Source organism: Pempheris klunzingeri, chromosome 8 (assembly GCF_042242105.1).
Source record: "Pempheris klunzingeri isolate RE-2024b chromosome 8, fPemKlu1.hap1, whole genome shotgun sequence".
Lineage (NCBI taxonomy): Eukaryota > Metazoa > Chordata > Actinopteri > Acropomatiformes > Pempheridae > Pempheris > Pempheris klunzingeri.
The window spans coordinates 22902322-22923626 of NC_092019.1; the positions used below are offsets into that span (position 1 = coordinate 22902322).

The 21305-nt window shown below is 42.9% G+C and overlaps 2 protein-coding genes across 5 annotated transcripts in view; both read right to left on the reverse strand.

Annotated features, from left to right (window-relative positions):
• otud7b (OTU deubiquitinase 7B) overlaps window positions 1-14841 on the reverse strand; it is a 33589-nt gene extending 18748 nt beyond the window's left edge. For all 4 annotated transcript variants that reach the window (XM_070835291.1, XM_070835290.1, XM_070835289.1 and 1 more), the window contains exon 1: window positions 14673-14841. The gene's annotated coding sequence lies outside the window, so the exon portion shown is untranslated. The remainder of the gene's footprint in view (window positions 1-14672) is intronic.
• Window positions 14842-15226: 385 nt separating this feature from the next.
• rbm8a (RNA binding motif protein 8A) lies at window positions 15227-19053 on the reverse strand. Its single transcript, XM_070835348.1, has 6 exons — window positions 18955-19053; window positions 18302-18361; window positions 18141-18218; window positions 17516-17652; window positions 15941-16077; window positions 15227-15662 (listed from the first exon to the last, which is right to left on the reverse strand). Exons 1-6 carry the CDS (start codon window positions 19019-19021, stop codon window positions 15614-15616), a joined length of 528 nt encoding a protein of 175 aa, XP_070691449.1. The 5' UTR covers window positions 19022-19053; the 3' UTR covers window positions 15227-15613.
• Between the last annotated feature and the right edge of the window lie 2252 nt (window positions 19054-21305).

Here is a 21305-nt window from a genome sequence, read left to right on the forward strand (position 1 = left end):
TCGCCCAATGACATTTACATTTATAAAACTCATTTATAACATGATATCCATGTTTTTGAACTTCTTACGGATTTACGTCTTGCAGTTATTAACAACAGACTGTTCCACAAGCAAACATGAGCACCAGCATACTGTGTGTAGAAGCAGCTGCAGTAGCCACACAGGCAGGAACACTGAGCTAAGGCATGAAAAGTGACAGGAGAGGAAGAGGGAGTGAGACGGCATCTGGACGGAGGCGAGAGATGTGACCCATTATCAGGTTATCACTCTCCCCCCAGGGGAGTACAGTACGTTTCAACATTATTAAATGAATATTCTGCCAAAACTTCACATCTTAGGGCAAGCTGTAGTTACCAGATCAGTCTACAGCAATAACCAAATCACCCCCCCGTTGTACTACTGGCCTGTATATACACGTACAGACATATGGGAGTTATCGTATGTACTCTAGCTGAAGCTGGACTCAACTCTCTGGATCTGTCTGACCAATGCTCTGACAACGTTGGTTACTCTGATTCAGTGAGACATTTGAAATAAATGTCATGGCTCATTTCACTGTGTGCGCGCACACAATCCAAGAGTGCCGAAGTGCTTGCTCACTGATCAGTTTTTTTTCCATCCCTGCGAAGGCGAGACGCCCTTAAGTCAGAGCCCTGGAACTTGTACATTTCCGGAGCATCAGCTGAGCGCAGCCTGTCAGCGGACATGAAGCTCTGCCCTTCTGCTGCCTCAGACACACCAGCAGCTAGTAAAAAAAAATTTTAAGAAGATTTTTAAGAATACAGCAACTTTGTTGTCGTAACAACAGTAAATATTATTTGTTACATCCACCCCAGACCTTTTTTCGGGTTTTCTCCTTAAAAAATGTTTCAAAATTGCAGTAAAGCCTCGACTGTCAAGGCTGTGTGATGGCAATGACACATGGTGATCAAACAATTGCATCATAAATTATATTTCATGCTCTGAAAATCAGATTTTTTTTATTTAGTGGCCAAAACTCAGACAGGAAGCAAAAAAAAATTCTATACAAGAAAGAGCCTCTGTGGATTACTGGCTAACATTAACAGCGCCGTTGCCAACATGGGGCAGTCAGTGATTTGTGTCTGGGATGGCTGAGCTTTTGTCTGGCAGGAGAGCTTACGTAACAGGAGCTGCTGACAACACGTGGGTGCTGAGCTGAGGGCTGGGAGAATGGCCTGGATCACTGAGGGAGACAGGGAGGTCACCACAGCCCACTGCGTCAGCCCTCAATGGGCCCAGAGGGTCAATTTACCGCTGGGGCTGGGGGACACAAGTTTGTTTTGCTAGCCTGTAGATCACTTATGAAAGAAATACTTGTATGCTTTTCTTGTGGAATGTATTCCCTCACATTTCAGATGGTATCTACATTCTCACTGGGAGGAACAGCTGAGCACAACCACTGTCTTCTACTGCTGACCAATGAGCGGCTAAACTGGTGAAGTTTCAGCATCATTCTCTTTCTGGGCGGTTCAACAAGCCCGATCCTCGAGCCTGACAGAAAAGACAAGTGTAAACTGCAGCATAAGAAGATGGCAAGATAAACACACTGATCTTCATAAAAGCCTTGGGTCCAGACATCTGAATCACTGTGCACATATCCGAGTTTTCTTTAAGCAAAAACTGTCAATTCAACCCGATTATAAATCCACAGAAGAACCACAAGAAATAATAAATGCAACTTACTTTGCTTTAATTACTACCGTAACACTATCTTTATATGAATACTTATTTCATTTCTACTATTCTGTTTGATTCTCTGTTGTGAGCTAGAACTCATCTATCTCTTCTACATTTTCTATCTGCAGCATTCTGCACTTCTTGCATGAAAGGTGCTAAATGAAAATGGTTTGTTGTTGTCGTGCTTGTCTGTGTTGTTGCGACAGCGTCTAGCAGTGTTGGTGCAATGTGTTGCTATCGGCCTGGGGTGAGGCCATTACCCACTGTTCACAGCGAACCAAGATAAGGAGCATAAGGAGAGAAAAAGACAATAAAATGTATGACACACAATGGGCAGGACAGAAAGACGCGGCCTGTAGCCTAATGGGCGCAAAAGACGCTAGTGCTCTAAATGCTTTGTCATGCTTCACTGTGTAGATTACTCATGCAAGGTCACTCAATATGGCATGACCTAAATCTTTATACCATGCTGAAGAGGAGCTGTGGTAACCTTCCATTTATCAACATGAACCAATAAATTGGAAATTGGACCCTAAAACATTTTCTAATACAAAAGATCCACATTTGGTATTTTAGCAGCTAAATGCTCCACTGTGTTCACCGGCTAGCAGCTCACTGTGTTGGCCAGCAGCTTGGTGCCAAGCAGGTAATGTACGGTGGGTTTTTTTGTTTTTCAAAAAAATGCTTTTTCAGGGAAAACAGCTGCCTGCTGCTGCCACCGACAACGGCACTATGAGGGCTGTGAGATGAACCAGAACTGCTATTATCATAAAAACATTGATGATGGCTGTTTTAAAAAACGAAATGAAAGGAAAAAAACAATTTCCAAGTCCTAGTTGTGTGACGCTATGCTGGGTTCCTTTATCTTTTTATATGCCAAATGTTTTTGAGTATTTTTATGTCAAAATCCATTTCTTTTCTCTTCCTGAACTTGGGGATGGATACATACATTTACCCAAATGTGATCTGCGCTGCTAGCTAGCACCATCCACCATATCAAACCACTACTGACTGTTAGCTAATGTGGGTAACTAGCAGAGCTATATCTTAGAAGGAGGTGTGTTGCCCAAACATTTCCAAAAAGAAGTGGTTGAGGTCTTGAGATCTGTATTGCAGTGTGTTCGGTAAACCATGTACATTTTACGAATTAAAGACAAACAAGTTACATTTCGTTAACTTGTTTGAGTCACACTTTCACTTACATGTGGATTACGGGCTGTGCCTTTCACAGAACCTGCTTCTCCACATGCCTGTTCAACTAAGACAGGACAGGTCTCCCTGAACGAGGGAAACAGGGTCATGGACTGTCTGTAACATGTCTACAATGGAGGATTCACCACCTCATGTTTGGCACACTAAGGTTACATTCATCGTGTGAAACATGAGCTTTGCTTTACAATTAAGAGCGAAAGGAGCTGGGGTCAAAGAACAAGGGGAGTACACTACACCTGAATAGACACTCAACAATGACCCGGCCTGAGAATTATTTCATTATCGGCACAGTTTGTGCTGAGACTTTACCAAATGAGGATGACTGAGTTGTTCTGTTTCCCTTTAATGGTCAATGACTGGTCGTGATTAATGACTACGTCTACAAATGTGTCACTTCTATTTTAGTTCAATCACATAAACCTTTCCTGTGATCTCAGCGAATGTTAACACACCCTCTCAGCCCTGCAAAGCCATGAGTGCTGAGATAAAGGACATAAAGTAAGCAAACAGGGGAGGGCAATGTGGCGGGTGGGAGTTGTAGCAGGAGTGATAAGTGTGGCCTCAGTGCTCCATCTCTGGTCTAGAGTGATGCTGGGAAAAAAAAAAAAAACATCCAACCCTTGCCCACAACAGTGAATATTAACAGCTAGAGCTCCACCACTGTATCTACCAGTATTACCTTAGTGTAGAGAGATCATATCTATGTATAAGTTGGCCAATAATTGACTAGAAACTGCAGTTCAGGTATGTCAAACTGGTTTAATTTACAAACAGCGTCTCCAGTACATAGTTTGGTAAAAGGAGAGCAGTGACAAATCAATTCTTAAACTATAAAATGTCTCAGTTAGTATACATCCTGGTCACGAATCTTGGAAAAACAAATCTAAAGGATCCTCATTAAGATTATTTATGTTATATGCTTTTGCTAAAATAAGTTCTAACCAGCCAATATATTATTGTCAGATTTTTTCAACTCTCAAATATCAATATCAGCTTGAAAACTCCAGGATCAGTCAGGTTTTATTGACAGCTAATGAGGGGAATGTGGAGAGACTTAAATCTCCACCACTGATACACTTAAATCTCAATCATTCCTACATTCTTAGGGTTGTCAGTCTAAGTGAGTGCTCTAAAAGTCTGCGGTAGGCGCAGCTTGTTATCCCAAAAACCGCAGGCGCACGCACACAAACTTGCAGGAGTGAATGGAGCAAAGGCTTCCCTGCTAATTTGCTTTCTCAGTGGCCTGTTTTTGACATTCTCAGAAGCAGGGCTGGGTTTGCTGTGAACATTCAATCACAGCAAACACCTAATGACTGGAGAAAACCAGAAGAGGAAGAAAAACAAAGGTGTGGTGAGATGGCTGTCCTTCATCTGTCTTTATCTGTGGAGCGCTGCTGTAATCTGGTTACTGACTGAGCCCAGTCAGCCTACACTGACTCATTATATAACATGAGCGCTACAGCTGGGAAGGAGGCTGATCGCTGCCTGGCTAAGGAATGGGAGGAAAACCAAGCCCTTTACCCAGTTCTTCCAAAGTTTCTCTCAGCTCGGTGGAGAAGTACAATGGCACTGCTGCACATTTACTCAGCAGAATTAATCTCTCCTATACGATGCACTGCTTCAGACCCTCTTTGCCTTAAAAAGCAAAGGCGTTGAAAAAAGAAAGGGCTTATCAGCGGTCCCCACAGCCTCGCTCAAGAAAATGCACAACAAAGCATAGCAATGCAAAATCTTTGCTTGGCATAGCGTAATATGAATCTGTGAGGCTGGGCAATGCTTTCTTTACCAACAGTGTTGTAGATGTGTTAACAAAACAGCACAGATAAATAAACCCATCATGGCTTAGACAAATTTCTCATTCTGTGAAGAAAAAGCACAAGACGTCTCATCAATTTTGTCATTTGCTGTTGTCTTCAAGGGCAACTGAATGCATCATATGAGCAGAATTAACGCAGGCACATTCGTTTCCAAAAGGTTTCCATTCTGCTACAGCATTGCGTTGTAAATGCCCCTCAGGCTTAGACAAGGCTGCTGCAGGAACAAGTTTGCGTGGCGAAGCATGTCGATGCTTTTCCTTTTTTCTCAAAGTCAAATAAACTCATTTATACGGTACTTTTAAATAATATCTTCATCAGATAGGAGAAAGACAAAAGGTTTACCTTTAAGTAAGAAAAGGAAAAAGCAAACGACACAAAATGTAAGATTCTGTTGGCTCGGCACTGCTAACCATCCTGCTCTGCTTCTAAACTGCTGCTTCACTAATTCTTCCACTCAGCTGAGCAGATGTGCTTGACCACTACTGAGGGATGGAACTGATGCTTCCAGTTGCCATTGGTTTACATCTCAGAAATCAATACAGTAAATTGCAGTGTGACCATTTCCCTGGACAAAAGGAAATATACTAGTAAGCTGGCCATTGGAGAAAAATCAATAAAACCTACTGAACAGCAGCAAAACAGAACAACCACCGAGCTATTGTTGACATGTGAATTACAGGAACCAGTGGACCATTTAAAGTCCATTAGCTATAAGAAAAAAAAGCTCCTTCATGTGAATCCAAGAGCTTCTTCATGAGAATCAAAGACATCTTTTGTCTTTAGTGGAGCAAAGAACCCTGATGTAGCTGCAGCAAGGACTGGTTATCTTCTTCCCAAATAAGGACATTAATTATCTTTCACCACTCGCCTCGGCCTACACTCTAAGACGTTTCAAGCTTATAAAGTGTTTGCAAACAAGTGAGTCAAGTGAAAATTAAAAAAAAAAGGAGGAAAACCTCAGCCTCCCTACAAGGAAATCAAAATCTTTCAGAAAATTCCTTCTGCAAGTATATTATCATTAGTGTAACGGATGACATTTTTGCAGTGTGAAGTGTGTTGCATGCACATTCCGACCCTGATGAAGGGCTGACCACCAGCTGTGGGCGTCCGTGTGTGTAATGCGTAAGACAACACCAGTCTGAATGCACACACAGCTGATGTCAGAGATTCCACACTGTGCCTGCCCTCTCGGAGGCCGTGCCACTCGAGCTGGTCTAGTCCAAAAGCTGTCCAGTCATCACACAAAAATTTGCCAGGTCTAACTTCCCTCTCGCGGCCTCCCTATCCTGCTTGCTGGCTCAGAAACATCCAAACCTGATCCATGTGAACTCGGCAGCCAGCCTTTCTCTCTATGAGAGCTCAAGGCAAAACAAGGTGAAAAAAACAAGATCTACTTACGGATCATGAATCTGAGCCCAGTTTTATTGTTACTTGTGTATGGAGCCATAAGAAGTGTTGACCTCAGGTTGCAGTAGCTTTGAACTTAGTTATTGCGGCTGGACCAAGTCCAGCTGATCTTTAAATAGTTCACAGACCCGATGGAACACAAGGAATTAGAAAGGAATTATTTCACTTTCATTATTAGTGTTGTTCATAAGGAAATACCTTACTGCCCATTAGACACTAGACTGCTTCCTCTGAGTATCTATGCTTGCTTTCAAACCAGTGCAATAACAACTGTGTAAGCACAACTGCAGCATACAGAGAATCACCACCTAGCCTAATCTCTGAGTTGCTAGAATTAGAGCAACCTCCTGTTTCAGATCGTCTAAAAATAATCCGCTCATAATCACAGTTTAAACATAGAAACTCTGCACTGTGCACAGCTCAGAAAACAGCCCACAACCAACATTTAAACACGGACAGGAACAAAGCCTCCTGGTGAATGCCTAATGCCTTAATTAAAGGCAATCACATATAGGTGACGTCATCAGCTCTCCTAAGGCATGACACCCAAACAAGTACCCGCCCAATTCTGGCCTAATTTTCATTAACAAAAAGACAATGATCCCTGAGGCTTTGCTGTTCTCAATACAACACAGCCAGTACAGTTAGCACGCAAGTGACGTCTGAGATGATGTCAACTTGTCTTCCACTGTGCCCATTATTGAGGTGGAAAGGTGTCAGTCTGGTTCAGGAAGAGGGACACGGCTTCAGACAAAACGACGAGGATGTTAGAATGCTTCATAGTGGTTCCCTTCAGCCTAAAAAGGACTCCGATACTCACTGGAGCAAAGTAATAACAGCCCAGCTGCAATGGGCAGTATTAGCTTCTGAGCAAAAGTGTTTATCGAAGTGTCTGAGAGCTGATGTCATGGTGCGTCAGAGTATGTAGCAGAGATCTCTCAATTCACATAGTTCACTGTGGCACTGTCAGCATGCCAATACCTGGAACAACAGGCTCACATTTTAGAGGAGAAATCTTGCCCAGAATTGAATTTTTGGACAAAACTTTATCCCATCACCTACTCCTCCATGTGCATACGGTTAAGTGAAATAAATAGGCCTACCCACAGGTTTTCCTCCTAAACACAATGTGTCTCATTTGAGGGCAGCTGATGATCTCTGGTCCACAGTCTCTATGATTCAGCTTGAGACAGCTATAAGTAAGACTAGGGCGAATTTCAAGATTTTATAACTTCTCCCTTTAGATGTGACAAAATATTCACAGAGACATTTCACATCACAGGTTTTAATGACTAAATGATTGACATCATTTTGCATTTTACCTAAATCTGTCTTTCATTCAGTCTTTAATCTTTAGGAAGATTGTCTTTTAAACTTACAAGATGCCAAAACTGAGCAAATGGTAAAATGGTCTGTATTTGTATATCGCCTTTCTAGTCATTTCGACTACTCAAAGCGCTTTTACGTCACATCCATTCATCCATTCACACATCATTCATTGGAGGAAACTATTCTATTTTTTCACTCACATTCACACACTGAAGCTATGCTTCAGGAACAAGTTGGGGTTCAATATCTTGCCCAAGAACTGAGAAGAGCCGGGGAACGAACAGCAGACTTTCCGATTGATGGACGACCCACTCGTCCTTTGAGCCTCAAGGATGGATAGTGGGCGGCCTTCAGTTTAATGTCTTACAAACGTGTAATGTAACTTTAAATGTATACGGTTAATACCCTGTGTTGATCATCACAGTTTTATTTTTTCTTCATAGTCCACCAATGGCTGCAAGTCTTTATTTTCCCCCTCTCTGTCTGTGTGCTGTGCAGTTTATTAGGCAGTCTATTACGGCTGGCCTCAGAGGTTCCCAGTCTGTGCCCGGGGCATATCACTGCAGTCAGGCCCAGTAATCACCAGACAAGGAGGGCTAATTACCAGCCACATGAAGCAGGCTAGTGTAGAGAGGGCTGCAGGGGACCATAAGAGGCATTCCCACATTCCACACAGAGACCACAATACATTGTGCACAGTGTCAGTGTGGTGGACACCTGAAACAGCAGAAAATGTAATGAGGGTATCTGATCCTCAAAGTGAGTGTGGGAAATGGAAGCTAATCTGTTATCAATGCATTACTGTTTTAGAGATGTGCACAAAGCGAAACAAGACATCCAGAGTGTCCGCTGCAGAGCGCCCAGTCATAAGTGTTGTTGTGCCTCAGAGGGACAGCAGCACTGACGTAGATGGATAAATCTCTTCACCTGGTGAACATTATGTGCTGGTTTCAGTATTCCAGAAAGCTGCCAACCTAAACTCCAGACTCTGTGGGTGAGGAGCCCTCATTCAGCCCTGGCGGCCCCTTGATCGATTTTTAGCCTTTGTAATGAAATACAAGCCTCCGCATCCATCTGAACACAGCCCACCTATTTATCAGCACAGGATGGGGAAATTCAACAGTGAATTACACAAGAAATAATATGACTCCACAGTAATAACTAGGTTATAGGGATTTAAATAACCCAAACGTGTCGTATAAATAGATAGCATGTTGCTAATAGTATAGGATTCCCACTAAGGCCACGTCAAAAATTACACATTGAACCGAATGGATTGGACGGACCTGCCCGTCTACATATGTACCTGTGAGCCCTCTGCCTGTGAACTCACTGCACATGAGCAGTCTTCCACAATGCTAGCCAGACATGTTGCTAAAGCTAGCGAGCTAGTCATGCAAGAATGGCAGAGGAGGTGCGACCAAAAGTCGAGCTGCAGTTACCCAGCATGAAGCACACACCCACTGAGCCGAATAGTGAGAGAGGGTTCCATGGAGCTAACCTGTTAGCATAAAGCCCAGCCTCTGACTGAGGGAGCAGTAACGCTGAGCTAAGGGTAACTTTACGTTCCTCAAGCTATTTTGCTTGTGCTTTTGTGATAGCAGCGTTCAGAGTTATTAGACCGAAAATCAGGAAGAGGTTGTCTGTAAGCAGGTGTACACACAATGAATGAGAGTCCGTCATGGAGTTGTGGCGGTGGTCTCTTCGTCATTATCGTGGCCTCGTCCAGCAGTAGCCAGGCAGTGCAATCATGAGTTGTGGGAGACAGGCTTCGGAGGGAGGGGGTGGGATATTCTCTGTTGGATAGTTCAAAATGTAATTACTAGTTTCTCCAATATTACAGACAATGCCTTTAAGATCTTAAGTGGAAAAACCTTACCTCTCACATTGCTCTTTGGCATGTTGATGGATGAAACTACACACTGGTAACAAATAATGTCTCTGGCTTGGCAGTGATGACAAAATATCCTTTTTGCTTAGCGTACAAACAGTGCTTGCTATTACATAATTCACATTTAGAAGGCAAGCAAGATGACCACTGCTTTAATTTTCATAGTAACCCTTGAGGAATAGAAGACATTTCTTTGACACTAACTTGAACCTTAGGCTGTGCCATTTTAGAATTAACTTTAAACAAAATTAGACTGCTGTAAAAAAAAAAGGTATCTCCAAAAAGGCTTGAACATTAGAAACAAAATGGAGCCACAACATTCAAGAACCATGTTGTAAGACAGGACTGCCTCAAATGTTCAAGATCCAGCCCTGCTAAATCAGCCTGAATGTGAAGCCAACCAAGCCCTGCTAGATCTCAAGCCAGTGGCTCAACAAGCACCCGCCTCTGCAGGCGGGCAGCACTAATGCTCATGTGAATCCCCACGTGCTGCAGGCCAGGCCCTGTACCCAGCAGGGCGACTTCACATCACTCCCTGTGTGATGTCATCCTGGGTGACAGGCTCCTCATCAGGGCTGTGTGTGGGATTACTCCTGCTGTCCTGGATCAACAGGGCAGGGCAGGAGGGGCTGATGCCTTCTAGTCTGCACTGAAAACTACACTACTGTTCACAGGCTGAGGTGGTTTCTAACCCTCATTATTCACCTGCTACAAGGCACTGAAATAAACATCACTCCCTGAACAAGTGTTAGCAGACTTTGGCCATACTGCTGGTGAATTTATCAGCTCTACCATACAGGTGCCCATACAATCCAATCTGAGCCTCTTCGGGAGCCTTTGTTACTTCTCAGTTCCACCAGCTACCACTGGGTTTCTGGATTTTCCTGTATTGTGACAGAAAATGACTTGGAAATGACTCTGAGGTAACTTTATTATATAGCTGGACTATTACATCAGGATTCAATTAGACATATCCGGGTGCAGTCATTACTTGAATTGTATATATTACTTGAATTTGTATAAAAAGTTTTTCCTCTTGAACATATGTTTCATCTTGTGTGTGTTTACTGTATATCTACGGTTTATTTATCTCCTTTCTTTTGTTATTTATCTATTTTTTCTTTAATCCTGAAGCGGCAATGTAGCCGAATGGGCAAAGCAGGAACATCATTGTGCGTTTCCTGTACATATGACAATAAAACAATTGAATTGAGTTGAATGTGTCACCTAAACAACAGTTTTTGCAGACAGGACACGTTGATATGAATTTTCAAAGCAACATTTCACAAACTAACAGATGTCCTGGTTGATTATGATAACATCAGTATTAGTTTTGGTCATATCACCGATACTGCATTTTCTTAATTTACTTAATGACTACATGCAGCAGCAACAAGCATTGCTGGATGCAGAAGTACTGAAGCTACTGATAAACATAGTGAATTAGGAAGTGAGGAGCGGGTTGGACATAAAAAAAAAAAAAAAAAAAAAAAAACACAGTAACATGTAAGCAATGTAAAAGGATGAAAATGGTAAAACAATAAAATTATTTCAAAATATTTAACAAATTTGTATACAAAGAGAGGCAGAAATCATGCGAGGAGCTCATGAACTTATTTGATAGTGTTATCAAACCCTGTGATATTGGGATATTTGCGACGACAAAGCTGAAAAACAACTTTGAGAGGAAAGAAACAGCAGTCACGAGAAGTGCTGTGACAGACACAACACTCAGTGACAAGCTCCTTGCTAGCGTTTAACTTAAAATGGTCAACATGTGTTTGTTTTGGTAATTTCTTCACTTTAAAATGTAAGTCTTTTTAAAAAAAAAACAAAGTAATGATAATATTTAACAGCTATATAACAAGGTGTGCCACAATTTCTGACAGGCAGAGGTTTTGGCTGGTGGCAAGTATAATTATTATCAATTCCCCACCCTATTGTGTATATAGAGGAGGGAAAGGCGAACAGCATACAGTAACTGATACAGCGAGCTCTCATTACCATAGCTTCTCTTGTGGGAGTGGCATCTCATGCTGTATGGGATAATGGCTGCTCAGTTGGCATATAAGGCTATTTCTTTCCTCATATAACCGTTCCATCCTACTTTACAGTCTCTTCCGCTGTCTAACAACAGTGTCAGTTACCTAAATATAATCCCCAAGCAGGCAGTGTAGGGCCTCCTGTCCTCAGCATGCTGTCCCTAGTCAAGCAGCTGCTGGCACCCAGGTAGATGCCTCAGTTCCAGGTGTCTCCACCCTGACACAAACAGCCCTGGGCACTGGCTGGCTGCTGTGTCACAAGACTGGCAGGCAACCAGCCATGCTGGGGAGGGTGGGGCTCCAAAGAGTTTTATGAGTTGCTGTCTGGACACAGAGGCCTCGTGGAGACAAGCCACCTATTGATCCCCGTCTCCCTGTGGCAATGTAGGCACGAAGGTAGTTTTCTGTTTCGGATCGCATCAGTTCCAGTCCTTTTGAGCGGTGCCACTTACAGATCAGACCAAGGATGCACAGCTGTATGGATGTCATATTTATGATATGACATTTCTTCATCTTGACCGCAGCGATAGCTGCTCAGTGTCCAAGAGGAAGCAGGTGCGAGGCGCAGCCCCCGCTTCATTGTCTGGTCTAGGCTGAGCAAATAGGTTGCAAAACTGCCAAAGCCAGGAACATGTACGCTTGACACAGAACTCATGTGCTTGTCCCACTAACCTGAAGAAGCACTCATCTACTTACTTATTAATCTGGCCGTGTTTGAGAGATCCTATGGGAATACCTCCACGGCCAAATGGGCCTGACTCTGAAACTGACACTGGATCCCTGACGCACTCACACAAACACACTTGGTGAGCAGCTGTTTGGGGGAGCCCAGCAAGAGACGAATTTAAATTTTCATACCCTCTGCGATGCTGAGGCAGCATGGTTACCCTGTGAAACACTATAGTCACCACAGCAGCCATAACAGCCACAGCCGCCCAGCACAAAAAAACCTAAGCATCCATGTTAAAGCTATTACGGATATGATACAGTTAAGATAGTAACACAAAGCCATTGAGAAGTAATGCTCCAGAATAAACACGTTTCCCACCAGAAAGACTAGCAAGTTTAACTAAAACCCTGCTTCAAAACTAGACACAAACACTCCTACTGGCTTGCTGCAGCTCTACCCTCCGTTGTGTAATCATATGACAGTGTCAATAATACCATTGTCACCAAATCTTGCAACTTTGCAAGTAGAAGATGATAGCTCTAAAACAAACCCTTTTCAACAAGCATTACGAGCGTCTGCGTTTTACTGACCATTCAAGATAACAGTGTGAAAACACTTTACCATTCTCATCAGCTATGTATCATTTTCATACAAGAAATGTGTGAAATGCTTACCGCAGTCCATTTGAATACTGACAGATCTCAGTATGATAATCGAAAAAATACAAATGGTTCAAGGATAAAATAATTGAGTGAGTAAATGCTTCAAAAATATTCTGTGTTGTTCTGCGCCATTGGAGGCAGATTGTAAGAGGATTCGTGTGCTGGCTGTTTTGTGTATTGACCGATAGAGCCATTCAAGCATTCACAAACCAGCTCCTACCATCCGCTTGTGGCTAAATTGTGTTTTTGCTATGTTAAGTGGTAAAAAAAAAAAAAAAAAAGCTTTTATCTCATGAGATTCTTCCTTTTACACCCTGCCAGTTTGGAATCTGAAGTGGGAAGGATGCTACACCTTACTTAACATACTTGCCCCAAGAGCTGTGTGCATCTGGATGCATCAATATGTTCCTCGAAGAGACTTGCAAAATGAAGCCCGACAGCACACACACTCACAGAGACGGCGCATCAGCTTATGGTGGTGTGCAGAGCTGATTGGCAACTTAACTGAATTCATCATCCAGAGAGATATGATCACGCGTCAACACGTTGCCTGATCACCTGCCACACTGACCGGCAGAAAACACAAAACCAGCAGCCATATCCAGTAACATTAAGCTGGTAGTTTATTCAAAGTTTCCACACTGCTCTACACTGATCAGCCGTTTTCTTTGCTGGCAGGCAGTCATTTGTGTCCCGCATTTCAAACATCACCCTTGCAGCCGCTGGAAGGAATGAGTACAGGTGGGAGGGCTGGATGCATCTCTGTTTCCTACTACACAACATCTTGCTTGTTTAAATTCTACCGGCCTTATAAGGTGGGTTTCCTACTTGGTGCCGCATGCCTTTCCAACAGGATATGGCTTTTTAACAACATAAACAGTCGCTGAAGGCCAAGTGCAGTAAAGAACTTGTTGTACCACTGTCATACTTTTCATGTTGACTGTGTGTTCCTGGTGGCCGAGCAAACAGAGCAGTCCACAAACACAAGACCTGAATAATTCAAGGCAAAGTGTAACGCAACCCTCTCTCATCGTGGTGATGTTGGAAATGACGGCAAATAAGCCCAGTCCTAGTTTCAAAAGGAGCAGGGAAGAATGAACCCAATGACCAGCCAGCTCAGGCTGTAGTCACCCATATCTGGCAGCAAGCTTTGGGGAGAAATGCCTTGACTCAGCCACTTGATGTAATGCTTAATGAAAGCATTCGTCCTGTTGAGAGGTTGGGAAATACACGTGGGCGAGTGTAAACAGTTAACTCTAACGCATGTTTCTAAGCTGGTGCTTTAAGAAAATATTAATGTTACATCACACATGCGCCTTGAGTAAAAACCGGGCTCAGATAACCTGGATCGTGACTGCCAGCTCTTCGAAAGCTAGCTAATGTACTGCGAGTTAATTCTGAAGGCAGAAACCACAAGTGATAAAGGGGGAGATATTGAACTGACCTCCCATTCAGCACAACTTACAAACGGCATGTATAAGCTGCACGGCTATAGTTGACAGCTCGGAAAGCTAACGTAATGTCCAGAAACCAATTCCGTTCGCCAACCTGCAAAAAGATGGAGAGCTAGTGATGATGGCTTGTCCTAAATGTTGAGTCTGAGCCAGCTACTATGGCTACGACTATTCTTTGGAACAAAATATCAACGAACAATACACATGCTTACATAAACGCATTTGAGGCGTTCAAACGCATGGGGTTCATGCATCGTTTACACTCAGTCCAATAACTTTATTTTCACGGAACGGACTATTTAATCACCCCTCTGGGGAACTGCTATACGTGTGCATGAATGGTCATTAGAAAGACGTGTTGGTCTTTTTCCCAATAAGTACGCCGAACCGTAACGTTTGGCTAGCAAGTGGCTACTTCAAGCCTGGCTAATCAGCAGCTAGCGCTAGCTACCGTTAACGCTAGTAGCTGGAGTATCCCTTTACTGCTTACCTTGAACGGCCTCGCAGATGTTTTTTTCATCGTCCTGTGTAGTTTCCCAGCAAGTATCGACTTGTGGCTAGCATATACGCCTCCGAGACCAACAATTCCTAACTTTTTAGCATCTTCATGGGTGGAACTAAGCGTAAAATCCCAAGCCGGACCACCACCGACAAAGTAATTTCTCCACCACTTACAACAACAACGTCAACCGAAGAAGTGAGCCCGCCCCCCACGAAGAGCCGACCAATCAGAGCGAAGAGTCCGTTTCATTGACATTTATAAGCACCTATGGTCATTTTCGGATCCTTTGACTGATGCTCCCCGATGGAGTAAACACCAAATGAGAGCGGCAGAGTAGAAAACGTTCGCTCGCCAATTGGCTGCAGAAAAACAAGGACCAAGGGGTTTAACCCAAGTAGCCTATGAGTGCGGCACTGAGCGCAGAGTGACAGGTGCTTCTGGAGTTGACAAAATAGCCGGGGCGGCACCATGGCCGGGGTGAGGTCATCCAGGATGATGTAAGCACTACGTCATTAGCAGTGCTAAATAAAACAGGGCGATCATTCACCTTTTAAAAAGTTTAATTTCCCCAAACAATATAAAACAAAACACTCAATCACAATAAAATGCACGTAACATTGAGCAAACTGAAACATTCTGAAGCAATAGTGAACAACCCCGTGTATGTACTACCCTCACAAGTCTGTTGCATTGTAAAGCAGCATAAGCAATTTCCAAAAAACTGAAAATGCTGCCGTTATGTCAATGTAATGTTTTGAAATTCATCTCATTCAAAGAGAGCAACTTTTTTATCTGAATATGTACCATAAACAACTGTTACTCGAAAATGTTGTACAAAAACTTGAAATTAGCTACATTATGAAAGCTTGAGAGCCGTATAAATGGTTTAAGTGACAGACACTTCCTCTAGCCAATGACGACTGCCAAAGTCAACGCCGCCTCCTGTCTGGACTTCTGCTGCGTCTCCGTCCACCGGTCCTGTGAGAAAACACACGTTAGACTAAACAGGAAAATGTAGATCAATTATTGGAAACGGTGGTGAATAAATAACTCGGATCACGCATCACTTTTTCTAAATAGCTCAAATAGGCACACTGTCGACACTGCAAACATCAAGTGCTGTGCGCTGAAGGAAAAAAAAAAAAAAAAGCTAAATATAGCACAATGACATGATGAAATTCTACCAAAAGAGCATACATGTAGAATGTGGACAACACTCCCTTCACCGATAAACAGATGACACACAGCACCCTCACCTCCTCTTGTTCTTAGGGGGCCCTCTGACAAATCCCCAGTCAACGCTGATAGGCTGCCCCATCATGTCCTGACCGTTGAGCCCTTCCATGGCTGCCTGGGCCTCTTTGTATGTCTCATACTCCACCAGTGCATATCCCTGGAGACAGTTATCAGGACATCATGTGAGTTATTACACATTTACTGCATCAGAGCTTGGGAATTTCTGCAGTTTTTCCAATATAAATTAAGAGCACAGACAACAGGGCTACTGATCACTGAAGAATCTCATAATATTTTTCAGGCTGCAGCCACGCACTGAAGAGATGTGAGATTGGTACTACATCATGTTAATCTTCAGACAGCCGGTAATGAAAATGGACAGTCTCTATGGTTAGTTCGCTCAACTGTGGAGAAAGAGTTCAGGCCAGAGGTGCTTTGTTCTTACTTCACACTCAAGACAATGCTGCCACCTTGTGGCTTACAGGAAACTTGAGGCATACTGTACATTTGGACAGCAATAAAAAAAAAAACAATGCATCATACTATACCCTAGCATAGCAGAAAAACATACATTCTAAGCACTGTAAATAGTTGCAAACCCTAAGGTAACTTTTATTCTGTCTTTCCTGGCATGTCAACATCATGTCCAGTTGTAACTCACGCTAAAATGAGATCACAGGTAAAATACAATAAATGTGATTTGTTTGCAAAATGTCATTACTTGTTTAGAAAAAGCACAAATCTGCTTTAAACAGACACAACAAATGAGTCTTCATACCAGCCGGGAAGGATGAAAAACAACATTTGTTATTGTAATGTGATAGTTTTTAGTTGTATAATTTAATGGGATGCAGCTTTGCTCCATTTGGAAAGTATCCATTATCAATTAGCCAATAATTGGTGCGATTCAGAGAAACTAGGGCAGATGTTCCATTTAGTGGTTGAGTCAACATGACGTTTGGAACATCTCAGTGTAGTTAGAGCCAAAGCATTAAAAAAAAGAAAAAAGAAAAAGGCATTTGGCTGATTGGATGGTGTTCTGTTCTGGCGTCGAACTTGTCATACATGGCTTTGTCAGGTCACCATAAATGGTCAAACAAATTAGTTGTCCTGCCAAGTGATGTGCAAACACAAGCAGGGCACTCCTGACAGAGTAATGAAATAAACAAATAAACTGCTCACACACTGCAGGGCTCCAATGTCCATTTATTTATAGCACCAAAGTGACATCTGGAGCGCCGCTGCTCTTCATCGGACAAAAGTGCACAGCGCCATCTTAGTCATCCACGATGCGCGCCGATACTAAAGACGGAGGTTGGTGCTCCAAACCATCTTTTTTGTGATAGAAAACTCAACATAATTCTTTCTCTTATTTTAAAGTGCAATGCAAAAGATATTTCCCCTCATGGTCAGATTACAGGCGAATAAGTGTGCAAACCCAACAACCAAAATATAAACCAGCTTAAATCAAGTCAACAAATGGTGTGTGAATTGTGTGTAGCTGATACATTTGGTTCAGCTCACCGATTCGATTGGAGCAATTGCATACACTGAAACTCACTACCATGCCACCGACGCCTGGTTATTTGTCTCACCTTGAGGTAGCCCGTTCTGCGGTCAAGGTTGAGATGCAGGTTCTTGATTTCTCCAAACTCTGAAAACTTGTCATGGATGTCTTCCTCTGTGGCCTCTTCGTGTACGCCTGTCACAAACAGGATCCAGCCCTCCACGGCTGCAACACAACGCAGACAAAGAAAGCCTTCAGCGCTCTGGTAATAAACCAAGCAGTGCTTTCATGTAGGTGAACTGAAGAGCTGATTGTTAAAGCTCTAATTCTCTGCAAGATATACAAATAAACACCAGACTAACATAAAACCTTCAAACCTCCAGGCTGTGCCTCCTATGTATTAACATAATTTCTGGCAACCCGGACCAGAAACACAGGAATCTCAACTTGGGAGAAAAATTGAAAATCTTTTTTTAATTGTGCAGCTGATAGTAACTTTTGTATCTTGATGGTTGTTCACATGTTTCCATGCATCGTTGATAAACGGGATGTGAATGGGATTGATAAGCCAATGACTGCTGGCACCCAGATTTAATTACTTACTTCGTTACAAGTTCATAAGTAAGGTAGCAACTTGCTGAGACACTCTGGGGTGACAAGAGTGCGTCTTTGTTGTATTATCTTACATCTTCAATATGAAGTGCAACACTTACATCTCTGAGGGCCTGGCTCGTCCCCGTCCTGCTCCACAGTATCATAGTCCTCTTTGATTCTGGACCTGGCTCCTTCCTCTGGACACAGCAATCAAGAAAACACTTAAAACTCTGCTGATCAGCTAAACAGACAAACTAGTATCACAGAGGCGAAAACTGACCTGAGCCAAAGCCTCGTCCTTTCCTCTTCTTGGCTTTCTCCTTCAGCTTGTGGATGCTTTCTGGGAAGTGAAGTTCAAACAAGTCAAAACCTCGCTGCGCATTCCTCTTCAACTTTATCTGTGCTCAGTTTCTGGATGTTAACAATTAACTACATTAAAAAAAAACATTTAACTATGTAGATAGAGTCCGTGCAGTTACACTATAATTATACAAAAGCAGCACAGACACATGAGGTATTTGGATTGTGAAAAACGCATCTAAGTGTTGTTAATGGGTTTTAGTGGTAGCTAACGGCTAAGGGAAGTTTCAACTCGCACAGCGGCTAATAATCCAAATTATATCTTTCTGTAATGTAAACTAAGCCGTAAAGCTAAGAAACCTATTTAAAACGGATGTGCTGAAAGTGGAAGTGCTTTTTAAACGTGACCACGACCTAGCTAGCTTAAAAGAGCGTTTGAATGAGCCACCGGTTCGTTGTTAGCTTAACGTTAGCTTGTTAGCATGCCTCAGGCCTGCTACCACGCAGTCAGCGTCTGAAGCGCCTTTTCGGCCACGGACACTTTGATGTAACGTACGACCTCAGTATTTACACACCACTTCACCACCGGGGTTATAAAGCATCTGCCACTATAAGTATACATATTATTATCACCATCGCCATCCTCATCCATAGGAAAGTCCTCGCCTCCCGCTTCATGAAGGTCCAAAACGTCCGCCATGATGTCTGTCTGTGTCTCTCTGTGAGTGTTTGCGTGCGCGGCGGACCAACGCTACTTACGTAACGTTACGCAGGCAGAGCCAACAGGTTGGCGGATGTTGCCAGGTTGCATAAAAGTAAGTAAAACAGTGAATCACATGTTCCTCCCCCTCTCAGTAAACCTCAGCAGCAGTGGTGCAATGTAACTCTAGTACTAGGACACATATGAGGCTGCACACTTGTACTTAAGTCTTTTCTTTTCATGCCACTCTCTACCTCTGCTGCACTACATGTCAGAGGGAAATATGGTACTTTATCCTCCACTAGATTTAGCTTATAGCTTTAGTTATTAGTTGCTTTACAAATTAAGGTTTTTGCAGACAAAACATACAGAGAGTTTATCAAATCTGATGGTCTATAATAAATTAAACTACCCAACAATAAGTAGAAATACATGCGAAACAATTATCAGATTAATCCTGATTATTATCCTGATCATACTCACAAATTTGCTCTATTGTTGAGGGTGTTTATTTGGCCTTGAAGTGGTAAGATAGCTAAATGTGTGTACATCTATACAGTCCTGAACCCAATAAAGGCAATTTAGGGGACCACTAGGGTTGAGTCTTGATGTTGCTGAGACTTTTGCATGTAGTATTTTTTTTTAGTTCTAGATGAGCCACAGACTCTCCCACTGCCCAGTGCTGGATTTTGTTACAATTACTCATATGACCAGCAGAGGGTGCTCTCGTGTGGCCGCACAGGCTCTTGGTCCATGTGTTGGGGCCTGAGGCTGCACCTCTGGACCCTCTGGCAGATTTGATCATCATCTGGTGGTGGGTTGGATCAAATAGCAGAGAGGCTGACGGACCAGCATGTTAAATAGACCACATGTGGTGGGGGTTTGCTGGAAATGCCAAGTAACAGACTGATTCCCTCATCCCTGCAGGAACACAGTGCGAGAAATAGTACAGTAGAAGCTGCTTGTGCCTCATGGTTGAGACATGTGACAGATTTTGGGAACAGCAGTCGTTGACTGGAGGGGCACCTTCAGAGGGATCACACTACTCATTCTCCCTGGTAAAACCCACATACGGAGGGTCACAGACTCATGCTTTAGATTCAGCTTAAACAACGCAGATTACTAAGAAGAGTCTGTTCGTCCCGTGTACACCAGGGCTCAGTATTGTTTGGACATTTTCCATATTTGTAATACAAAACAATACTTCCTTGACACCTTAGTTCGGGGGAAACTTGAGAGGGCTTTGTTTGCATCATTGGCATTAAGAATACTTGGTCAGGCTGGAAGTATGACGCGAGAAGGATGTGTAATGTCCCATTTTCAGGAAAGGATATCAAGGAACAGCTGAGGAAAAAGGCCTCTCAGGCGTTTGTCAGTAATGGATGAACAGCAGGCCTCAGTGGACGGGATCAGTTTCTTAGAGTCTTGTTGATGAGTGAAGGTGAATTGTGACTACTGATCAGGTGTGCTGGCTCCAGTAACACATGAACAATAGATAGTATGTTATGTTATGTCAGTGATAAATGTATTCAGTGAATATGACAGTGAATGACGTGTATATGGGCAGATTGCGTGTCACCTCAGTATCAGTGTGCAGCTGTGTGGTCCATAGTAACGTCCACAATCTGACATGAATCCATCAAGCAGTGTGTCTTAATGTCTCCCTAAACCCATCCAGCTCATCCTGACTGGATGCTCAGATTCCTCCAGTTTAAAATCACCTTCACTTGTTTTGACCACGACGTCTCTATCAAACTAAACGCGCTGGTTTAAGCTTTTTTTCACCTCAGATGTGCTTTGGAAGACAGAATCCAAGATGGCACACAAAGCATTCTTGAGCACTACAAGTGACAGCACAGCAGACATGTAAACACTGAAAAGTTAACACAAGCATTTTTTTTTTTTAAGACATTTTGCCAAAGACAATTTGTACATGAAGTCTGCTGAAGATATTAGAATTTCTTTGTAATCTCTACAATATATCCCCGAACAAAGAGTGTAGTACAATACCAAGAGGCACAAAAAAAGATGGATCAGTAGGTTGCCATAGTGACGTTGCAGGCACGCGATGTCCAACCTTGCCTACAGCAGCAACAATGCAAAAGATGAGAGCAGAACACGATATGTTTGAATACAAAGACTTCAGTGAAAGGATTACAAATAAAACACATGCATGCTAAAGCTTTTTAACCATTTATGATTCGTAGAATCATCCAGTCAGCAGCACAAGTGTGGTAACAGACAAAAGGGCCCAGTACGATAACGCACACGTTAAGCACAGTAT

Bases quoted from the DNA above. Each gene is read 5' to 3' on its own strand.
- rbm8a (XM_070835348.1), bottom strand. From the start codon at position 19,021: ATGGCGGACGTTTTGGACCTTCATGAAGCGGGAGGCGAGGACTTTCCT. The intron at 18,362-18,954 runs GTGATAATAATA...TTCACTTCCCAG, and splicing joins TATGGATGAGGATGGCGATG to AAAGCATCCACAAGCTGAAG. The intron at 18,219-18,301 runs GTCAGTTTTCGC...TGCTGTGTCCAG, and splicing joins AGGACGAGGCTTTGGCTCAG to AGGAAGGAGCCAGGTCCAGA.